Raw genomic sequence first — 25334 nt, 5'->3', positions numbered from 1 at the left:
CAGGGATGTACTCTTTCATCCTTTAGCCTTCTTTGTAGGTTTCTTTTTAACCTTCACCACACCAAGAGAAATTCTGAGAACAATTTGTTGCATGGCAATAGTTTTCTGATTCTTTTAGACTGCTGGTATGGAGTGAATCGAGAGAAACAACTCATGAACTAACAAGTGCTGTCATCTTTTTCATTAATCTTTTTCTCATTTGTTGACGTCTAGGAGAAAGTGGCCAGAGACATTTTGATAGCTCCTTTAAGAGAATATCAGTCTGATGTCTCCTGTGATCTTTCCTGGGCGCCAGCTCTAGAGACATAGCCTCCATGGTGACACACAGAGAGACAGACAGCCTCCAAGTTGGCACAAAGACAGACAGATATCTGTAGGTTGAACATCCGGGAACTAGCCCACATATCAAGACAGGACAGTCTGGGGCCGTGGGTAGGAGCCTGGGAACACTGTCATATGGTCTTCACTGATAATTGGACCACCCAGCTTCTGCAGAAGAAACCACCACTACACTACGGCCGATGGAACCTAGAAACAGGAGAGAGGAGAGAGAGAGAGGAAAGAGAAAGAGGAAAGAGGAGAAGAAAGAGAGGGCAGTCAGTGTTAGATGAACTGATCCATTCCCAGAAATACATCTATTAATAACTGAACGGACTGAAGGTGATCTATTAATAACTGAACGGACTGAAGGTGATCTATTAATAACTGAACGGACTGAAGGTGATCTATTAACAACTGAACGGACGGAAGGTGATCTATTAATAACTGAACGGACGGAAGGTGATCTATTAATAACTGAACGGACTGAAGGTGATCTATTAATAACTGAACGGACTGAAGTTGATCTATTAATAACTGAACGGACTGAAGGTGATCTATTAATAACTGAACGGACTGAAGGTGATCTATTAATAACTGAACGGACTGAAGGTGATCTATTAATAACTGAACGGACTGAAGGTGATCTATTAATAACTGAACGGACTGCAGGTGCTCTATTAATAACTGAACGGACTGAAGGTGATCTATTAATAACTGAACGGACTGAAGGTGATCTATTAATAACTGAACGGACTGAAGGTGATCTATTAATAACTGAACGGACGGAAGGTGATCTATTAATAACTGAACGGACGGAAGGTGATCTATTAATAACTGAACGGACTGAAGGTGATCTATTAATAACTGAACGGACTGAAGGTGATCTATTAATAACTGAACGGACTGAAGGTGATCTATTAATAACTGAACGGACTGAAGGTGATCTATTAATAACTGAACGGACTGAAGGTGATCTATTAATAACTGAACGGACTGAAGGTGATCTATTAACAACTGAACGGACGGAAGGTGATCTATTAATAACTGAACGGACTGAAGGTGATCTATTAATAACTGAACGGACTGAAGGTGCTCTATTAACAACTGAACGGACTGAAGGTGCTCTATTAACAACTGAACGGACTGAAGGTGATCTATTAATAACTGAACGGACTGAAGGTGATCTATTAATAACTGAACGGACTGAAGGTGATCTATTAACAACTGAACGGACTGAAGGTGATCTATTAACAACTGAACGGACTGAAGGTGATCTATTAACAACTGAACGGACTGAAGGTGATCTATTAACAACTGAACGGACGGAAGGTGATCTATTAACAACTGAACGGACTGAAGGTGATCTATTAATAACTGAACGGACTGAAGGTGATCTATTAACAACTGAACGGACTGAAGGTGATCTATTAACAACTGAACGGACTGAAGGTGATCTATTAATAACTGAACGGACTGAAGGTGATCTATTAATAACTGAACGGACTGAAGGTGATCTATTAATAACTGAACGGACTGAAGGTGATCTATTAATAACTGAACGGACTGAAGGTGATCTTTTAACAACTGAACGGACTGAAGGTGATCTATTAATAACTGAACGGACTGAAAGTGATCTATTAATAACTGAACGGACTGAAGGTGATCTATTAATAACTGAACGGACTGAAGGTGATCTATTAATAACTGAACGGACTGAAGGTGATCTATTAATAACTGAACGGACTGAAGGTGATCTATTAACAACTGAACGGACTGAAGGTGATCTTTTAACAACTGAACGGACGGAAGGTGATCTTTTAACAACTGAACGGACGGAAGGTGATCTATTAACAACTGAACGGACTGAAGGTGATCTATTAATAACTGAACGGACTGAAGGTGATCTATTAATAACTGAACGGACTGAAGGTGATCTATTAACAACTGAACGGACTGAAGGTGATCTATTAATAACTGAACGGACTGAAGGTGATCTATTAATAACTGAACGGACTGAAGGTGATCTATTAATAACTGAACGGACTGAAGGTGATCTATTAATAACTGAACGGACTGAAGGTGATCTATTAATAACTGAACGGACTGAAGGTGATCTATTAACAACTGAACGGACTGAAGGTGATCTATTAATAACTGAACGGACTGTAGGTGCTCTATTAATAACTGAACGGACGGAAGGTGCTCTATTAATAACTGAACGGACGGAAGGTGATCTATTAATAACTGAACGGACTGAAGGTGATCTATTAATAACTGAACGGACTGAAGGTGATCAATTAATAACTGAACGGACTGAAGGTGATCTATTAATAACTGAACGGACTGAAGGTGATCTATTAATAACTGAACGGACTGAAGGTGCTCTATTAATAACTGAACGGACTGAAGGTGATCTATTAATAACTGAACGGACTGAAGGTGATCTATTAATAACTGGACGGACTGAAGGTGATCTATTAATAACTGAACGGACTGAAGGTGATATATTAATAACTGAACGGACTGACGGTGATCTATTAATAACTGAACGGACGGAAGGTGATCTATTAATAACTGAACGGACTGAAGGTGATCTATTAATAACTGAACGGACTGAAGGTGATCTATTAACAACTGAATGGACTGAAGGTGCTCTGTCCTCAGTGCTGGACAGAAACGGAATAGAATAGTTAGGTAATGGTCATCTGTGGAGAAGCAATCCAGGATTTTGTAACTGTGTCAGATAGAAAGGGGGTATAGCGACAGCAGGGGAGGGGAGTGGAGAGCTCAGACTAACTCCCTCTGTAGAGGAGGGGAGCAGGCCAGACCCTGAACAGTCTAGGATAGTAAAACCAAAAGCACACACACACACACACACACACACACACACACACACACACACACACAAAACCACCCTCACATACCTCGTCAGGTGCTTGCTAGAATTGTGAACCTCCATCTCGTTACTCTTGAACTCATTCAGCTCCTTCCTTATTGCTGCCTGGGGAACACATCAACAACAACCATGTCAACAACAACAGGTGGTAGAGGTAAAAACAGGAGCTCAGCTGTTTATGTGTGTCTGTGCGAGTTGAGCTGACCTTGTCTGAAGCAGACAGCCTGGTCCAGGGTTTATCTGCCCTGCGGTCGTAGTCCTGAGCCTTGGCCACCTCAACATAGTCACTGAAACGAATCAGTATCTTCCTGTCCCTTAACTCATCTACTGTAGGACGCTGGTTCAACTTCCTGTTGAGTCTCTGTTTGATCTCCCTCCTCTCCTCCTGCTCTGACTGGTCATTCCTCTCTGGAGATGAAACAGGAAGAACAACAGGTCAGAAACACAGTACAGGAGGAGAGAGATGGGGAAGAGAGATGAAGGGAGGACAGAGATGGAGGACAGATGGAGGAGAGAGATGAAGGAGGGAGAGAAATGGAGGAGAGAGATGGAGAGAGGACAGAGATGGAGAGATGGAGAGATGGAGGAGAGAGATATGGAGGAGAGAGATGGAGAAATGGAGGGAGGAGAGATGGAGAAATGGAGGGAGGAGAGAGATGAATGAGATAGATGGAGTGAGGAGAGAGATGGATGAGAGATGGAGGGAGGAGAGAGATGGATGAGAGATGGAGGGAGGAGAGAGATGGATGAGATAGATGAAGGGAGGAGATAGATGGAGAAGAGATAGATGGAGGGAGGAGGAAGATGGAGGAGACAGATGGAAGAGATGGGAGGAGGAAGATGGAGGAGACAGATGGAGGAGACAGATGGAGGAGACAGATGGAGAAGAGATGGAGGGGACAGATGGAGAAGAGATGTAGGAGACAGATGTAGAAGAGATGGAGGAGACAGATGGAGGAGACAGATGGAGAAGTGATGGAGAAGTGATGGAGGAGACAGATGGAGGAGGAAGATGGAGGAGACAGATGGAGGAGACAGATGGAGGAGAGATGGAGGAGACAGATGGAGAAGAGACGGAGAAGAGATGGAGGATACAGATGGAGAAGAGATGTAGACAGATGGAGAAGAGATGGAGGAGCGATGGAGGGAGGAGAGAGCTGTAGAGATGGAGGAGAGCGATGGAGAAGAGAGAGAGATGGAAAAGAGAGATGGATAGAGGAAAGAGGTGGTGGAGAGAGATAGAGAAGAGAAGGAGAGAGATGGAAAGAGAGATGGAGGGAGGAGAGAGGGAGTAGGATAGTCTACATTGACCCGTGCATTCCATCTTGTTGTCATGGTGATGTAGTTATGATCATCCACACTGTCTGATCGCTGACATTGATCTGAGACTGGACCCTGACATTGATCTGACAACTGGACCCTGACATTGATCTGACAACTGGACCCTGACATTGATCTGTGACTGGACCCTGACATTGATCTGACAACTGGACCCTGACATTGATCTGACAACTGGACCCTGACATTGATCTGTGACTGGACCCTGACATTGATCTGACAACTGGACCCTGACATTGATCTGACAACTGGACCCTGACATTGATCTGACAACTGGACCCTGACATTGATCTGACAACTAATTCCCCTAACCCGAAAGACGCTAGGCCAATTGTACCCTGCTTCGCGGTCGCGGCCGGCTGCAACACAGGCCGGGATCGAACCCGGGTCTTTAGTGACGCCTCAAGCACTGCGATGCAGTGCCTTATCGGGAAGCCCTAACAAAGTTGTTTTAAATTGTTTCATTTTTTTTTAAAGAAACAAATGGAGTATAAACTGTAGTGTCGTAGTTCCATGCAACATGTATTAATCACCATGGCAATACATTCAACACTGAAGTAATTTTGACATTTAGTCATGTTGCGATGAAGCCCACCCGGCTCATCTGGAGAGTCGATACAGACAGTGGGACAGTTTCACTTATTAAAACTGATAATAAACTATGATCCCTTATAAAGGATCATATTTGTTATATCCTCTCGTTTTAATCGATTATAAACTATGTATCATGATCCAATACTCACGTTTGAGGATGTTCCGACTCTCCAGCTCCTCTACCGCGGGTCTCTGGCTCAGCCGCCTGCGGAAAAACACTAGAATCACGTTCTGAACCATGATGTTGTTGTCTGTTCCCCCCCTGGTCCTGGTCCCCTGGTCACAGTCTCTGACAGACAGTCTCTACTAGCAGCAGCAGAGGTCAAAGATGTCTGAGTCGGCGTGCAGAACCGCTCCAGGATCTACACTTCCTAGTTACCATCTGGAGTCTAGAAACCCTCTTCTGTGACTGAACCGAGAGCGCCTCCACATCGGGGTAGAATGTAAGGCAGAATATTTGTCCAGTTTTAGAGCGTTCTTTTCCCTTCAATAAATATTTCCCAAGATAAAACAGTAAGGATAGTTTGAGCGCGACTGGAAAGTAAAATGATAAATCTGTCTGATGACGATGATATGTGTCCAGGTAGATGAAGGACTGAGCTCAGTTAGTGTCTGTAGCAGAATGAGGAGTGTCCTGCTCGGGTCTCTCCTCTAACTATTCTGTCTGGCTACTGACGCTGTGCTGTCCGATGTAGTGGAGTAAAGTGCTTAGGCAAAAATACTTTAAAGTACTACTTAAGTCTTTTTTTTTTTTGTCTGTACTTTACTATTTATATATTTTTGACAACTTTTACTTTACATTTCTAAAGAAAATAATGTACGTTTAACTCCATACTGTTTTCCTGACACCCAAAAGTACTCATTACGTTTTGAATGCTGAGCAGAAAATAAAAACTGTCCAATTCACGCATTTATCAAGAGAACATTCCTGGTCATCCCTACTACCTAATCTGGCAGATTCATTCAACACAAATCCTTCGTTTGTAAATGATGTCTAAGTGTTGGAGTGTGCCCCTGGCTATCCATACATTAAAAAAAAAAAAAGAAAATCATATCTATAAAGAACTTTAAATTATTTACAATTTTACTTTTGATACTTAAGTACATTTTAGCAATTACATTTACTGTTGATACTTAAGTATATTCAAAACCAAATATTTTAAGACTTTTACTCAAGTACTATTTTACTGGGTGACTTTCACTTTTACTTGAGTCATTTTCTATTAAAGTATATCTTTACTTTTACTCAACTCTGACAATTGGGTACTTTTCCACCACTGGTCTGGTGTAGGCCGTCATTGTAAATAAGAATTTGTTCTTAACTGGCTTGCCTAGTTAAATAAATGTACCCTGGTGCTGGAGAGCTCTTGCTTTTGCAAGATCCCAAGGATCCCGGATAGCAAGAACCTTTTCACTTCAGAACAACAGCGTCACCGCAAGGAGGGAATGTGCGTTTCTACGTAGATAGGAAATTCCCACCTACGACTCAAAAGGTTCACGCCTTAAAATGCTGCAGCCAGAGATTCAGCAGGCAGGCGGTAGTGATGGGAAGTTTGTCTCTTTTTACTGACTCGGATCTTTTCGAATCGTTCAGCCAAAATAACAATTTTTTTTCGACAAATTTCGTTGATCTGCGTCATTTAAGCCCTGAGCACGCAGGACCCCCAACCGGTGAACTAAAAACTGGAAACGGTCTTAATTCCACAAGCCTCTCCTTCACATGACGTTCACCATAGGCGGGTTATTGGAGCTGGCATTTGTTACTGAGACTTGAAAACGTGTGCTTTAAACAATGTACATTTTGTTGGTCTCTAGGCTGTGCCAGTAAGGTTATTTGTTGATACATTTGAAACTACATCTAGTCGTGGCCGCATCCGGACTAGACTGAACGACTCTTGACGGAATACATTGTTTGACTGCGGAGGGGGGTGATACGCACGTTGTTCGCGACCGCAGCCCACCAAACGATTTGTTCTCGAGTTCAAGTTTGAGGAGAAAAGGCTGTGTGTAGCCTATGTGTCCGTCAAACCATTCAATAATCAATTAAATGCATCCATTCTTGCACCATGCGTTCAATTATTAGCTCTAAACTTGTCTTTTTTTCATGATCTATTTTCCTGCGTGCATATGACAGAAAGACAACTAGTGACCAGCAGTGACCACTAGTGATTAGTAGTGACCACTAGTGATTAGTAGTGACCACTAGAGACCACTAGTGATTAGTAGTGATTAGTAGTGACCAGCAGTGACCAGCAGTGATGATCTATTTTCCTGCGTGCATATGACAGAAAGTCAGAGCAAGTCTCTGGAACCGCTGAGCCGTGTGTTTATCCTGCTGTAGGACTCATTGTGGCCACTCCGTACAGCACTAGCAGGTCAAACGAACTCAAAATGAACGAGTCACTCTAATAAAACGACTCATGAATGTTGAGTCAATAGAAATAGTTAAAAAATAACGAATCGTTCATGAAATGCACATCACTAGCAGGCAGCCTCTCCTCTCCTGAACCAAGACAAAGCTATGCTCCTCTAACTGAGGGTTGATGTTCCTTCTACTGTCATCAAATCGGACTTCCTAAATGTAGTTTACATAGCCGATAGAATTGTATAAAATTTGAACCTATTGCTACACAAAGCTGTAGATGAGATTCCTAAATAATGCACACCCCTTGTATTAAAATACTAAGTACAACAGGCAGACAGATTATTTATTTGCTATTTGTGGGTTGTTTTGGACATTATTGAGGCAGCAATTACAGTAGATGAGTATGCTGTGTTCATAACCAAGTGGGAAGCTGGTATTTAGTTGGAAACTCTTACTTTATTCCTAAACTTTAACTTCTCGCACATGCTGACCACTAATTTCGTCTACTAAGGAAATTACCTCGATAAAAGCATTTTCAGCAGTTAGTTATAAAATGTATCTATTAATATGGTTTTTGAATACTATATTTAATTTACAAGCATGAAATCTGTACTTTTAGTTAATAGCTGACAAAGCTGGTTGACCATTAGCCAATCAGCATTTCTCAATGAGTTCAAAGCATGTGAATGCATCCAACTGGTATTTACAGCCAGTAAAAATGCACCCCTCTCGTCTCTCACACACACCACACACACACACAGGTAAGCACTGAAAAGAGTGGTGTTTTAAACATTACAGCTCTAAATAAATCAGTCTATTTAAAACAGTGTTTGTCCCTGTTCAGGTCCTGTCCCTGTTCAGGTCCTGTCCCTGGTCCCGTCCCTGTTCTGGTCCCGTCCCTGTTCAGGTCCCGTCCCTGTTCAGGTCCTGTCCCTGGTTCTGTCCCTCTTCTGTTCAGGTCCTGTCCTGTCCAGGTCCTGTCCCTGGTTCTGTCCCTCTTCAGGTCCTGTCCATCTTCAGGTCCTGTCCCAGGTCCTGTCCCTCTTCTGGTCCTGTCCCTCTTCTGGTCCTGTCCCTGGTTCTGTCCCTCTTCTGGTCCGGTCCCTGTTCTGGTTCTGTTCTGTCCTGTCCCTGTTCCCTATGGGCCCTGGTCAAAAGTAGTGGGCTTTAAAGGTAATACGTTACCATTTGGGATTCCAGTCTATATAAAGCCCAGCGTATGTCCCAGCCCAGCCCTGGCAGAGAGAGGTGGAGCAAAACACCTGGGTTACAGAACTGAAATAGAACAGCCATTCTGAGGGCTCAGCTGTGACTAAGGCACTGCACGGTAGGGACCACTGAGACATGTGTTTAGGTGTGTGGGAGTGTGGACAGTAGGGACCACTGAGATGTGTGTTTATGTGTGTGGGAGTGTGGACAGTATGGACCACTGAGACGTGTTTATGTGTGTGGGAGTGTGGACAGTAGGGACCACTGAGATGTGTGTTTATGTGTGTGGGAGTGTGGACAGTAGGGACCACTGAGACGTGTGTTTAGGTGTGTGGGAGTGTGGACAGTAGGGACCACTGAGACGTGTGTTTAGGTGTGTGGGAGTGTGGACAGTAGGGACCACTGAGATGTGTGTTTATGTGTGTGGGAGTGTGGACAGTAGGGACCACGGAGATGTGTGTTTATGTGTGTGGGAGTGTAGACAGTAGGGACCACTGAGATCTCTACACACAACAAGGGTACCATGTGCTGAATAGGACAACATGGTCAAACAATGAATATAAATCTTACTGGGACAACATTTCTATGCACTAATTTTCCTCCGCCTTCCATCCCCATGGGCTAGGTCAGTCTTCTGTGCGCGACTCTGCAGCCCATCCCGTGCCCCCGGCCCTTGTGCCTTAAACCTTGCGTGCTTTCAGTGGGTACAGCTGGAGGACTGCAAGGCAGTCCCATTGTGTGCCACTCGGTAGCCATGACCAATATGACCAATATATATTGTCCTGCTAATAACAGGGTTGATAATATATCTGTGGGAATATCCAACGGCTTTTATACAATTCTAAATTAATAATAATAATCGCTTTGTTTAAAAAATAACAATATTTTGGAAATTATTTTCTTTTCAATTAACACAAAACGAGCGAGAAAAAAAGTCTGTTGTTGAACACGGGATGAGACATTGTTACTAATATTTACTGTAGGTTTATGTTGCCCTTCACTGTCAGTTAGAGACACAGTAGGACCCAAAAGCAGAATAAGTGCTCTAACTCCCTCTTGTGGTAGTCTGGAACAATGAAGTGGTGACACAGGGTACCGTACTAAACCACAAATTACCTCTAAGTCCTGCAGCATAATCGCAAAACTTTTAGTGGAGCAACCACTGTACAGCCGAGAATAACTATTGGATATCGGAGAGACGTCAACTTACCAGCACAACCAGCATTACTACCAGGAATACGACTTTCCCAAAGTGGATCCTTTATCTGCATCTTCCAGGGCATTCAAACTGATTCCAGAGGCCGACCCAAAACAATGCCTTCCGAGGAGAGGATGCCGGGGCGGTCTTGTAGTGAGAGTTCGGATGCGCGCACACCACCCACCGCTCCCGAGTACATTACTCGCTAATAACCAGTTCCTAGTTAACAAAGTCGCCGAGATCAGGGCAATAGATGCTTTCCAAAGTGATATTCAGGATTGTAACATACTCTGTTTCATGGAAACATGGCTAGCTGGGGACATGCTGTCAGTACAGCCAACGGGATTTTCAGTGCATCGCGCCGACAGGAATAAACATCTCACCAGTAAGAAGAAGGGTGGGTTGTATGTTTCATGATTAACAACTCATGGTGTATTTGTAACAACATACATGAACTCAAGTCCACCTGACCTAGAATTCCTCACAATCAAATGCCGACTGTATTATCTCCCAAGAGAACTCGGATTCAACGCTTCAAGATTGCGTCGATCACTTGGACTGGGAAATGTTCCGGGCAGCCTCAGAGAACAACATTGACATATACGCTGACTCTGTGAGCAAATTTATAAGGAAGTGTATAGGAGATGTTGTACCCCACTGTGACTATTAAAACCTTCCCTAACCAGAATACAAATAGTGTAGTTATTCCCTCCATAAACCAATCAAACAAGCAAAGTGTCAGTATAGAGACAAAGTGGAGTCGCAATTCAACGGCTCAAACACAAGACGTATGAGTCAGGGTCTAAAGTCAATCACGGATTACAAAAAGAACACCAGGCCCGTCGCGGACAGATGTCTTGCTTCCAGATCAATTAAACAACTTCTTTGCTCGCTTTGAGGATCATACCACCTTCACCTTATCTGACACCCTAGACCCACTTCAGTTTGCCAGCCCCCGAATAGGTCCACAGACAATGTAATTGCCATCACACTGCCCTATCCCATCTTGAGAAGAGGAATACCTATGTAAGAATGCTGTCCTTTGATTACAGCTCAGCATTCAACGCCAGAGTACCCTCCAAACTCATCATTAAGCTTGAGTCTCTGGGTCTTGAACCCACCCTGTGCAACTGGATCCTGGACTTCCTGACGGGCCGCCCCCAGGTGGTGAAGGTAGGAAACAACATCTCCACTCCGCTGATCCTCAACACTGGGGCCCCACAAGGGTGCGTTCTGAGCCCTCTCCTGTACTCCCTGTTCACCCACGACTGCGTGGTCATGCACGCCTCCAACTCAATCATCAAGTTTGCAGACGACATAAGTGGTAGGCTTGAATACCAACAACGACGAGACAGCCTACAGGGAGGAGGTGAAGACCCTCGGAGTGTGGTGTCAGGAAAATAACCTCTCACTCAATGTCAGCAAAACAAAATAGATGATCGTGGACTTCAGGAAACCGCAAAGGGAGCAACCCCCTATCCACATCGACGGGACAGCAGTGGAGAAGTTGGAAAGTTTTAAGTTCCTCTGTGTACATATCACCGACAAACTGAAACGGTCCAGCCACACAGACAGTGTGGTGAAGAAGGTGCCACTTCAACCTCAGGAGGCTTAAAAAATGTAACTTGTCACCGAAAACCCTAACTAACTTTTACAGATGACCAATCGAGAGCATCCTGTCGGGCTGTATCACCGCCTGGTACGGCAACTGCACCGCCCACAACAGCAGGGCTCTCCAGAGGGTAGTGAGGTCTGCACAACGCATCACCAGGGGCAAACTACCTGCCCTCCAGGACACCTACACCACCCGATGTCACAGGAAGGCAAAACAAATCATCAAGGACAATAACCACCCGAGCCACTGCCTGTTCACCCCGCTTCCATCACTATCTATTCTATCTATCTATTCTTTACTATCTATTGTATCTATCTATTCTTTACTATCTATTGTATCTATATATTCTTTACTATCTATCTATCGTATCTATCTATTCTTTACCATCTATCATCACTATCTATCTATTCTTTACTATCTATCGTATCTATCTATTCTTTACTATCTATTGTATCTATCTATTCTCCACTATCTATTCTATACTGTCTATTCTTTACTATCTATTCTTTACTATCTATTCTATACCATCTATTCTATACCATCTATTCTATACCATCTATTCTTTACTATCTATTGTATCTATCTATTCTTTACTATCTATTGTATCTATCTATACTACACCATCTATTCTTTACTATCTATTCTATACCATCTATTCTATCTCTATTCTTGACTATATATTCTACAATCTATTCTTTACTATCTATTCTATACCATCTATCTATTTTATACTGTCTATTCTACACTATCTATTGTATCTATCTATTCTTTACCATCTATTCTACTATCTATTCTATACTATCTATTCTACTATCTATTCTACTATCTATTCTTTACTATCTATGCTATACCAACTATTCTTTACTATCTATTCTATACCGTCTATTCTATACTGTCTATTCTATACAATCTACTCTATACCAACTATTCTTTACTATCTATTGTATCTTTCTATTCTTTACTATCTATTGTATCTATCTATTCTTTACCATCTATTGTATCTATCTATGCTATACTGTCTATTCTAGTATCTATTCTTTACCACCTATTCTACTATCTATTGTATCTTTCTATTCTTTACTATCTATTGTATATTTCTATTCTTTACTATCTATTGTATCTATTTATTCTTTACCATCTATTGTATCTATCTATTCTGTATCTATCTAGTCTTTACTATCTATTCTTTACTATCTATTCTATATCATCTACTCTATACCAACTATTCTTTACTATCTATTGTATCCATCTATTCTTTACAATCTATTCTATATTACCTATGCTTTACTATCTATTCTACTATCTATTCTATACCAACTATTCTTTCCTATCTATTCTATACTGTCTACTCTTTACTATCGATTCTACTATCTATTCTTTACTATCTATACTATACCATCTATTCTATACCAACTATTCTTTACTATCTATTCTATACCGTCTATTCTATACTGTATATTCTATTCTATACCATCTACTCTATACCAACTATTCTATTCTTATATATTCTTTACTATCTATCTATCGTATCTATCTATTCTTTACCATCTATCATCACTATCTATCTATTCTTTACTATCTATCGTATCTATCTATTCTATCTATTGTATCTATCTATCTATCTATTCTACACTATCTATTGTATCTATCTATTCTTTACCATCTATTCTACTATCTATTCTATACTATCTATTCTACTATCTATTCTACTATCTATTCTTTACTATCTATGCTATACCATCTATTCTATACCGTCTATTCTATACTGTCTATTCTATACAATCTACTCTATACCAACTATTCTTTACTATCTATTGTTTCTTTACCATCTATTCTACTATCTATTGTATTTTTCTATTCTTTACTATCTATTGAATCTATCTATTCTTTACCATCTATTGTATCTATCTATTCTATACTGTCTATTCTAGTATCTATTCTTTGCTATCTATTCTTTACTATCTATTGTATCTATCTATTCTTTACCATCTTACCATTATTCTACTATCTATTGTATCTATCTATTCTTTACCATCTATTGTATCTATCTATTCTATACTGTCTATTCTAGTATCTATTCTTTACTATCTACTGTATCTATCTATTCTTTACCATCTATTCTACTATCTATTGTATCTTTCTATTATTTACTATCTATTGTATCTATATATTCTTTACTATCTATTGTATCTATCTATTCTTTACCATCTTCTATACTGTCTATTCTTTACTATCTATTCTTTACTAACTATTGTATCTTTCTATTCTATACAATCTATTGTATCTATCTATTCTATACTGTCTATTCTATACTGTCTATTCTATACTATCTATTGTATCTATCTATTCTTTACTATCTATTGTATCTATCTATTCTTTACTATCTATTCTACTATCTATTCTATACTATCCATTCTTTACCATCTATTCTATACTATCTATTCTATGCTGTCTATTCTATACTATCTATTGTATCTTTCTAGTCTTTACTATCTATTGTATCTTTCTAGTCTTTACTATCTATTGTATCTATCTATTCTTTACCATTTATTCTACTATCTATTCTTTACCATCTATTCTATATCATCTATTCTATACCATATATTCTTTACTATCTATTGTATCGTTCTATTCTTTACCATCTATTGTATCTATCTATTCTATACTGTCTATTCTAGTATCTATTCTTTACTATCTATTCTTTACTATCTACTGTATCTACTATCTACTGTATCTATTCTATACTGTCTATTCTATACTATCTATTGTATCTTTCTATTCTTTACTATCTATTGTATCTATCTATTCTTTACCATCTATTCTACTATCTATTGTATCGATCTATTCTTTACTATCTATACCAACTGTTCTTTACTATCTGTTGTATCTATCTATTATTTTCTATTGTATCTATCTATTCTACTATCTATTGTATGTATCTATCTTAGCCTCCTGTCACTGCTCATCAATATATTTTATATATTCTCATCCCATTCCTTTACTAGATTGTGTGTGTATTGGGTTTTGTTAGATATTAGCTTTTGTTGTGGAATTGTTAGATATTACCTGTTAGATATTACCTGTTAGATCCTGCTGCGCTGTCGGATCTAGAAGCATTTCACTACACTCACAATAACATCTGCTAACCATGTGACCAATAACATCTGCTAACCATGTGTCCAATAACATCTGCTAACCATGTGGCCAATAACATCTGCTAACCATGTGACCAATAACATCTGCTAACCATGTGACCAATAACATCTGCTAACCATGTGACCAATAACATCTGCTAACCATGTGTCCAATAACATCTGCTAACTATGTGACCAATAACATCTGCTAACCATGTGACCAATAACATCTGCTAACCATGTGACCAATAACATCTGCTAACCATGTGACCAATAACATCTGCTAACCATGTGTATGTGACCAATAACATCTGCTAACCATGTGTATGTGACCAATAACATCTGCTAACCATGTGTATGTGACCAATAAAATGTGATACCACTACTATAACCAGTCAATACCATTACTACTGTAGTCACTACCATGTCACTACCACTACTATAACCAGTCACTACCATTACTACTGCAGACACTACCACTACTATAACTATAACCAGTCACAACCATTACTACTGTAGTCACTACCATGTCACTACCACTACTATAACCAGTCATTACCACTACTATAACTAGTAACTACCACTACTATATCCAGTCACTACCACTACTATAACCAGTCACTACCACCACTATAACTATAACCAGACACTACCACTACTATAACCAGTCACTACCACTACTATAACCAGTCACTACCATTACTATAACCAGTCACTACCATTACTATAACCAGTCACTATCACTACTATAACTATAACCAGTCACTACCACTACTATAACCAGTGTTACCACTACTATAACTATAACCAGTCACTACCACTACTACTGTAGACACTACCACTACTATAACTATAACCAGTCACTACCACTACTACTGTAGACACTACCACTACTATAACCAGTCACTACCACTACTATAACCAGTCACTACCATTACTACTGTAGACACAACCACTACTATAACCAGTCACTACCACTACTACTGTAGTCACTACCACTACTATAACCAGTCACTACCATTACTACTGTAGACACTACCACTACTATATCCAGACACTACCACTACTATATCCAGACACTACCACTACTATAATCAGTCACTACCACTACTACTGTAGACACTATCATTACTATAACCAGTCACTACCACTACTATAACCAGTCACTACCACTACTATAACCAGTCACTAGCACTACTATAACCAGTCACTACCACTACTACTGTAGTCACTACTATAACTATAACCAGTCACTACCACTACTATAACCAGTCACTACCACTACTACTGTCGACACTACCACTACTATAACCAGTCACTACCACTATTATAACCAGTGTTACCACTACTATAACTATAACCAGTCACTACCACTACTATAACTATAACCAGTCACTACTACTGTCGACACTACCACTACTATAACTATAACCAGTCACTACCACTACTACTGTAAACACTACCACTACTATAACTATCACTACCACTACTATAACCAGTCACTACCACTACTATAACCAGTCACTACCACTACTATAACTATAACCACTACCACTACTATAACCAGTCACTACCACTATAACTACTAACTACTATAACCAGTCACTACCAACACTACCACTACTATAACCAGTCACTACCACTACTATAACTATAACCAGTCACTACCACTACTATAACCAGTCACTACCACTACTATAACTATAACCAGTCACTACCACTACTATAACCAGTCACTACCACTACTATAACCAGTCACTACCACTACTATAACCAGTCACTACCACTACTATAACCAGTCACTACCACTACTATAACCAGTCACTACCACTACTATAACCAGTGTTACCACTACTATAACTATAACCAGTCACTACCACTACTATAACTATAACCAGTCACTACTACTGTCGACACTACCACTACTATAACTATAACCAGTCACTACCACTACTACTGTAAACACTACCACTACTATAACTATAACCAGTCACTACCACTAATTTAACCAGTCACTACAACTACTACTGTAAACACTACCACTACTATAACCAGTCACTACCACTACTATAACTATAACCAGTCACTACCACTACTATAACCAGTCACTACCACTACTATAACTATAACCAGTCACTACCACTACTATAACCAGTCACTACCACTACTATAACCAGTCACTACCACTACTATAACCAGTCACTACCACTACTATAACCAGTCACTACCACTACTATAACCAGTCACTACCACTACTATAACCAGTCACTACCACTACTATAACCAGTCACTACCACTACTATAACCAGTCACTACCACTACTATAACCAGTCACTACCACTACTATAACCAGACACTACCACTACTATACCCAGTCACTACCATTACTATAACCAGTCACTACCACTACTATAACTATAACCAGTCACTACCACTACTATAACCAGTCACTACCACTACTACTGTAAACACTACCACTACTATAACCAGTCACTACCACTACTATAACTATAACCAGTCACTACCACTACTATAACCAGTCACTACCACTACTATAACTATAACCAGTCACTACCAATTCTATAACCAGTCACTACCACTACTATAACCAGTCACTACCACTACTATAACCAGTCACTACCACTACTATAACCAGTCACTACTATAACCAGTCACTACCACTACTATAACCAGTCACTACCACTACTATAACCAGACACTACCACTACTATAACCAGACACTACCACTACTATAACCAGATACTACCACTACTATACCCAGTCACTACCATTACTATAACCAGTATAACCACTACTATAACCAGTCACTACCACTACTATAACCAGTCACTACCACTACTATAACCAGTCACTACCACTACTATAACCACACTACCACTACTATAACCAGTCACCACCACTACTATAACCAGTCACTACCGCTACTACCACTACTATAACCAGTCACCACTATAACACTACTATAACACCAGACTACTATAACCACTACCTATAACTACTATACCCAGTCACTACCACTACTATAACCAGTCACTACTATAACCACACCACTACTATAACCAGTCACTACCACTACTATAACCAGTCACTACCACTACTATTACTATAACCAGTCACTACTATAACAGTCACTACTACTATAACCAGTCACTACCGCTACTATAACCAGTCACTAACATTACACTACTATAACTATAACCAGTCACTACCACTACTATAACCAGTCACTACCACTACTATAACCAGTCACTACCACTACTATAACCAGTCACTACCACCACTATAACTATAACCAGACACTACCACTACTATAACCAGTCACTACCACTACTATAACCAGTCACTAACATTACTCATTTAGTCACTACCACTACTATAACTATAACCAGTCACTACCACTACTATAACCAGTCACTACCACTACTATAACCAGTCACTACCACTACTATAACCAGTCACTACCACTACTATAACCAGTCACTACCACTACTATAACCAGTCACTACCACTACTATAACCAGACACTACCACTACTATAACCAGACACTACCACTACTATACCCAGTCACTACCATTACTATAACCAGTCACTACCACTACTATACCCAGTCACTACCACTACTATAACCAGTCACTACCACTACTATAACCAGTCACTACCACTACTATAAATTATTTCACAACCATAAATTATTTAAATCAAGCAAGGAAGCATACCACATTTTCTACAGGAAAAGTATTGTTGTAGTTATAGATAAATATACAGACTGAACAAAAATATAAATGAAACATGCTGTTTCCATTTTTTATTAGTTGAAATAAAAGATCACAGAAATGTTCAATATGCACAAAAAGTCTCAAATTTCGTGCACAAATTAATTTACATCCCTGTTACTGAGCATTTCTCCTTTGCCAAGATAATCCATCCATCTGACAGGTGTGGAATATCTAGAAGCTGATCAAACAGCATGATCATTACACAGGTGCACCTTGTGCTGGGGACAATAAAAGGCTACTAGAAAATGTGAAGTTGTCACACTACACAATGCCACAGATGTCTCAAGTTATGAGGGAGTTATGAGGAATGTCCACCAGAGCTGTTGCCAGAGAATTTTGTTAATTTCTCTACCAAAAGCCGCCTCCAACATCATTTTGGAGAAGTTGACGGTACGCGCAAAATGACTCACAACCGCAGACCACGTGTAACCACACCAGGCCAGGACCACCACATCCGGCTTATTCAACTGCGGGATCATCTGAGACCAGCCACCCGGACAGCTGATGAAACTGTGGGTTTGAACAACCAAAGAATTTCTGTACAAACTGTCAGAATCCCTCAGGGAAGCTCATCTGCGTGCATGTCATCCTCACCAGGGTCTTAACCTGACTGCAGTTTGGCATTGTAACCAACTTCAATGGACAAATGCTCACCTTCTATGGCCAATGGCACGCTGGAGAAGTGTGCTCTTCACGGATGAATTTGTTTTCAACTGCACCAGGCAGATGGCAAACAGCGTGTGTGGCATCGTGTGGGCGAGTGGAGTACCCCATGGTGGAGGTGGGGTTATGGGCAGGAATAACCCATGGACAATGAACACAATTGCATTTCATCAATGGGAATTTGAATCTTCTTTTGAAAACAGTACCTCAAAAAAATGCTCCTCCTCACCTTGACCCCCCCCCCCTCAAAACAAAACATTATGCACGAAATAGATTTAAGAAATGTTTGCTAAAAAAACGAAAAAGTAACACAATAAAATAACAAGGCTATATACACAGTACCGAGTCAATATGTAAATAGTCTGGTGGCTATTTGATTAATTGTTCAGCAGTCTTATGGCTTGGGGGTAGAATGTGCCGGGGTACAGGTTGGTCGCTCCGGTACCTCTTGCCGTGTCGTAGCAGAGAGAACAGTCTATGACTTGGGTGACTGGAGTCTGACAATTTTTTGGGGCGTTCCTCTGACTCCGCCTAGTATATAGGTCCTGGATGGCAGGAAGCTTGGCCCCAGTGATGTACTGGGCCGTACGCACTACCCTCTGATGCCGAGCAGTTGCCATACCAGGTGGTGATGCAACCGGTCAGGATGCTCTCGATGGTGCAGCTGCAGAACTTTGAGGATGTTGTTGTGCCCTCTTCATGACTGTCTTGGTGTGTTTGGACCATGATATTTTGTTGGTGATGTGGACACCAAGGATCTAGAAGCTCTCAACCTGCTCCACTGCAGCCCTGTCGATGAGAATGGGGGTGTGCTCAGTCCACTTTTTCCTGTAGTCCACAATTATCTCCTTTGAGATGATTGTGGATTGAGATTTCATAATCTGTGGATCTGTTGGGACGGTATGCGAATTGGAGTGGGTCTAGGGTTGGTGTTGATGTGAGCCATGACCAGCGTATCAAAGCACTTCATGGCTACAGACGTGAGTGCTGCGGGGTGGTAGTCATTTAGGCAGGTTACACTTTCTTGGGCACAGGGACTATGGTAGTCTGCTTGAAACAGGTTGGTATTACAGACTCGGTCAGGGAGAGATTGAAAATGTCAGTGAAGTCACTTGCCAGTTGGTCGGCACATGCTCTGAGTACACGTCCTGGTAATTAATCTGTCCCGCAGCCTTGGGAATGTTGACCTATCTAAAGGCTTGCTCACATCGGCTACGGAGAGCATGATCACACAGTCTTCCGGAACAGCTGGTGCTCTCATGCATGCTTGAGTGTTGCTTGCCTCGAAGCGTGCGCAAAAGGCATTTAACTTGTCTGGTAGGTTCGCATCACTGGGTTTCCTTTTGTGGTCCGTAATAGTTTTCAAGCCCTTGCCTCGAAGCGTGCGCAAAAGGCATTTAACTTGTCTGGTAGGTTCGCATCACTGGGTTTCCTTTTGTGGTCCGTAATAGTTTTCAAGCCCTGCCACATCTGATGAGCGTCAGAGCCGGTGTTGTAGGATTCAAACTTAGTTCTGTATTGGTGCTTTGCCTGTTTGATGGTTAGTCTGAGGGCATAGCGGGATTTCTCATAAGCATCCGGATTTGTGTCCAGCTCCTTGAAAACAGCAGCACTAGTCTTTATCTCAGTGCGGATGTTGCCTGTAATACATGGCTTCTTGTTGGGATATGTGCGTACGGTCACTGTGGGACGACGTCGTCGATGCACTTATTGATTAAGTCAGTGACTGATGTGCTATACTCCTCAATGCCATTGGATGAATCCAAGAACATATTCCAATCTGTGCTAGCAAAACAGTCCTGTAGCGTTGCATCCGGGTCATCTGACCGCTTCCGTATTGAGTGAGTCACTGCATTGGTTTATGCTTGTAAGCAGGAATCAGGAGGATAGAATTGTGGTCAGGTTTGCCAAATGAAGGGCAAGGGAGAGCTCTGTATCCATCTCTGTGTGTTGAGTAAAGGTGGTCTAGAGTTGTTTTTCCTCTGTCTGCACATGTGACATGCTGGTAGAAATGATGTAATAAAATGGATTTAAGTTTGCCTGCATTAAAGTCCCTGGCCACTAGGAGCGCCACCTCTGGATGAGCATTTTCTTGTTTTCTTACGGCCTTATAGAGTTGGTTGAGTGCATTCATAGTGCCAGCATCAGTTTGTGGTGGTAAATAGATGGCTACGTAAAATATGGATGAAAACTGTCTGTGTAGATAGAGTACCTCATGAAAACTACCTCAGGCGAGCAATACATTGATGATACCGTAATAATACATCTTCTGCCGATCTACCATTCCAGTGTTTAATTGCTATATTGTAATTACTTCGCCACCATGGCCTATTTATCTCCTTAAGTTACCTCATTTGCACTCACTGTATATAGACTTTGTTTTCTTTTGTTCTACTGTATTATTTAACTGTATGTTTTGTTTGTTCCATGTGTAACTCTGTGTTGTTGTATGTGTCGAATTGCTACGCTTTATCTTGGCCAGGTAGCAGTTGCAAATGAGAACTTGTTCTCAACTAGCCTACCTGGTTAAATAAAGGTGAAATAAAAAATAAAATGAATAGACTTAGCGCACCAGTTGTTTTTGACAAATAGACACACACCCCGACCTGTTTTCTTACCAGACGTAGCTGTTCTGTTCTGCTGATGAACGGAAAACCCAGCCAACTGTCTGTGTTGAATGGTAGAGGAGGGTTACCCACTTGCTGACGAATTCTCACAAGGCACCCACTGTATTTCCATCTTTTCTTCATGCGAATTATGGAGATTTGGACCTGGTCTCAGAGAAGCAGTATATCCTTCGCGTTGGACTAATTAAAGAAAAAGTATTCTTCCAGTTCGAGGTGAGTATCCGCTGTTCTGATATCCAGAAGCTCTTTTCGGTCATAAGAGATGGTAGCAGCAACATTATGTACAAAATAAGTTACAAACGACGCGGAAAACCCCCCACAAAATAGCAGCCATCCCTTCCGGCGCCATTATGATAGAATGTAAATGTAAGATCCCGTGACGAGATTCTGAGGCCCACTGTCGTGCCATTCATCCACCGTTTTAGCATGATAATGCACAACCACATTTCACAAGGATCTGCACGGATCTGCACACAATTCTTGGAAGCTGAAAATGTCCTAGTTCTTCCATGGCCTGCATACTCAGACATGTCACCCATTGAGCATGTTTGGGGTGCTCTGTATTGACGAGTATGACAGTGCATTCGAGTTCCAGCCAATATACAGCAACTTCGCACAGCCATTGAAGAGGAGTGGGACACCATTCCACATTACATAATCAACAGCCTGATCAACTCTATGCAAAGGAGATGCATCGCGCTGCATGAGGCAAATGGTGGTCAAACCAGAAACTAACGTATTTCCTAATCCACGCTCCTAACTCTTTTTAAAAAAAAGGTATCAGTGACCAACAGATGCATATCTGTATTCCCAGTCAAGTGAAATCCATAGATTAGGTGCTAATACATTTATTTTAATTGACTGATTACCTTATTTGAACTGTAACTCAGTAAAATCTTTGAAATTCTTGCATGTTGCATTTATATTTTTATCCAGTGTAGATAGTAAGGTCTAAACTTAAGGACACTTTGCCAGTCTCACATAGGACACGGTATAGCCAAATGAGAGAGAGGAGACAGGGAGAGGATACCTCTGGTATTACTGAGACACAGCCAGAGGAGAGGATACCTCTGGTATTACTGAGACACAGCCAGAGGAGAGGATACCTCTGGTATTACTGAAACACAGCCAGAGGAGAGGATACCTCTGGTATTACTGAGACACAGCCAGAGGAGAGGATACCTCTGGTATTACTGAGACACAGCCAGAGGAGAGGATACCTCTGGTATTACTGAGGGTAGAGATGTAGATCACTGCGGTAACAGCAAGATTCCACAACAAAACAGGAATGGGAGAGTCAATCAGGGAGAAAATACAATCTACCACCCTGCATACCCGCCTCCATCTCCCTCCTTTTCAGCGAGGGGAGGAGAGCAGCGGTGTGCCATAGAGGAGACATTGATTAGGGCTGTGTGCCATAGAGGAGACATTGATTAGGGCTGTGTGCCATAGAGGAGACATTGATTAGGGCTGTGTGCCATAGAGGAGACATTGATTAGGGCTGTGTGAAATAGAGGAGACATTGATTAGGGCTGTGTGACATAGAGGAGACATTCATTAGGGCTGTGTGATATAGAGGAGACATTGATTTGGGCTGTGTGACATAGAGGAGACATTGATTAGGGCTGTGTGACATAGAGGAGACATTGATTAGGGCTGTGTGACATAGAGGAGACATTGATTAGGGCTGTGTGACATAGAGGAGACATTGATTAGGGCTGTGTGCCGCAGTATTTCAGCTGAGCTGACAACTACAAAGCTATATATAGCACACCAGGATTCCCTTCCCCTCTTCACTTCTCCCCTAGTCTCCTCTTCAAAACCAACTGAGTTTTGCTGTACAATACACTAAACTGTATTCCCTGGCCATACAGATGTTCTAACAGCACAGAAGATACAAAATACTGACATTTCCCAGGTGATGACGAGGACGCATGACATTCATCATGTCAGTTTAATGCAGTCAAATATTCTTCCCCAGGTGATTTTGAACCAGACGAGTGTGGCTGACTGCATCTGTACACACACACACACACACACACACACACACACACACACACACACACACACACGTGGGTTGTATTACCAACATAAATGATCACACACATAATAATATAACAAACAACAAGCTCTGGTTTCTCAAGAAAAGTCCATACCTCGGCCCTAAAAGAGTCCAGACTCAAGTGACCTTAGTCACGCAATGTTTGTCCATTCATGAAGAGTAGCATAAACCCAGTCTCAATCACACAATCAAAATATCAAACTATTTTACCACACAACCATAAAGAGTATCAAATCTCAATATGTCTTCAACTACAACTGACCACATAACTCATCAAGGCACAGATCATACTAAAACAAATGAAATATCATATGCAAAATATATGTAGTCAATCGGTCAGTCAGACAATCCATTCTGCCAACCAGCGGAGACCAACAGAAGAACCAGCGGAGACCAACAGATGTGTAGTCCAAAAGGAAGCAATGATCCGATCCTGGTTAAACATGAGACAAGGCTACAAAGCAGACTTTTAAATACAACAAATCAAACGGAGTAAAGACGCTTCGGAACTGAGGGAGAGGGAGAGGGAGAGGGAGAGGGAGGGAGGGAGGGAGGGAGGGAGAGAGAGAGAGAGAGAGAGAGAGAGAGAGAGAGAGAGAGAGAGAGAGAGAGAGAGAGAGAGAGAGAGAGAGAGAGAGAGAGAGAGAGAGAGAGAGAGAGAGAGAGAGAGAGAGAGAGAGAGAGAGAGAGAGAGAGAGAGAGAGAGAGAGAGTGTGTGTGTCCAGGTCACACTGTGTGTGTAAATAACTCACTTGTCCATTAAATAGATAGATATAGAGAGAGGACTCGCTTGGTCTCTATGTAGACAAGTAGATAGATAGATAGGGGACTCACTTGGCCAGCTTGGTCTCTATGTGCTGTCGTGTCTCCTGTCTCTCCAGGTCTGAGCGAACAGGGAAGATGTTTCTGTCCTCCAGCTCCTGCTGACTGGGCCGGTTACGAAGCTTCACCGTTAACAACTCCTTACGCATCCGCCGGGGCAGGGTGCCTACACACACACACACACACACACACACACACACACACACACACACACACACACACACACACACACACACACACACACACACACACACACACACACACACACACACACACACACACACACATTGTAACTCCATTGATAAAGACAGTAAGTACTGTGGCAGGGTGCCTGTCAGTGTTATAACCAGTTATAACCATTTATTACCCATTATTACCACAGTAAGTACCGGGGCAGGGTGCCTGTCAATGTTATAACCAGTTATAACCATTTATTACCCATTATTACCACAGTAAGTACCGGAGCAGGGTGCCTGTCAGTGTTATAACCAGTTATAACCATTTATGACCCATTATTACCACAGTAAGTACTGGGGCAGGGTGCCTGTCAGTGTTATAACCAGTTATAACCATTTATTACCCATTATTACCACAGTAAGTACCGGGGCAGGGTGCCTGTCAGTGTTATAACCAGTTATAACTATCCCTAGAAAGGCCAAAACCTAGGAAGAAACCTAGAGAAGAACCATGCT

General features: G+C 41.4%; 1 protein-coding gene across 1 annotated transcript in view; it reads right to left on the bottom strand.

Moving 5' to 3' along the window:
* Positions 1-393: 393 nt before the first annotated feature.
* LOC139369527 (phosphatase and actin regulator 3-like) overlaps positions 394-25334 on the bottom strand; it is a 76087-nt gene continuing 51146 nt past the window's right edge. Inside the window, exons 8-12 of the mRNA XM_071108768.1 lie at positions 24655-24808; positions 5299-5354; positions 3423-3625; positions 3246-3322; positions 394-528 (exon numbers count right to left, since the gene is read on the bottom strand). Of these exons, the coding sequence (XP_070964869.1) occupies positions 513-528; positions 3246-3322; positions 3423-3625; positions 5299-5354; positions 24655-24808 (506 nt within the window). The 3' untranslated portion in view covers positions 394-512. The remainder of the gene's footprint in view (positions 529-3245; positions 3323-3422; positions 3626-5298; positions 5355-24654; positions 24809-25334) is intronic.

The sequence above is a fragment of the Oncorhynchus clarkii genome, chromosome 17 (assembly GCF_045791955.1).
Source record: "Oncorhynchus clarkii lewisi isolate Uvic-CL-2024 chromosome 17, UVic_Ocla_1.0, whole genome shotgun sequence".
In the NCBI taxonomy this organism is placed as follows: domain Eukaryota; kingdom Metazoa; phylum Chordata; class Actinopteri; order Salmoniformes; family Salmonidae; genus Oncorhynchus; species Oncorhynchus clarkii.
This window is presented reverse-complemented; position numbering and strand designations above follow the sequence as displayed.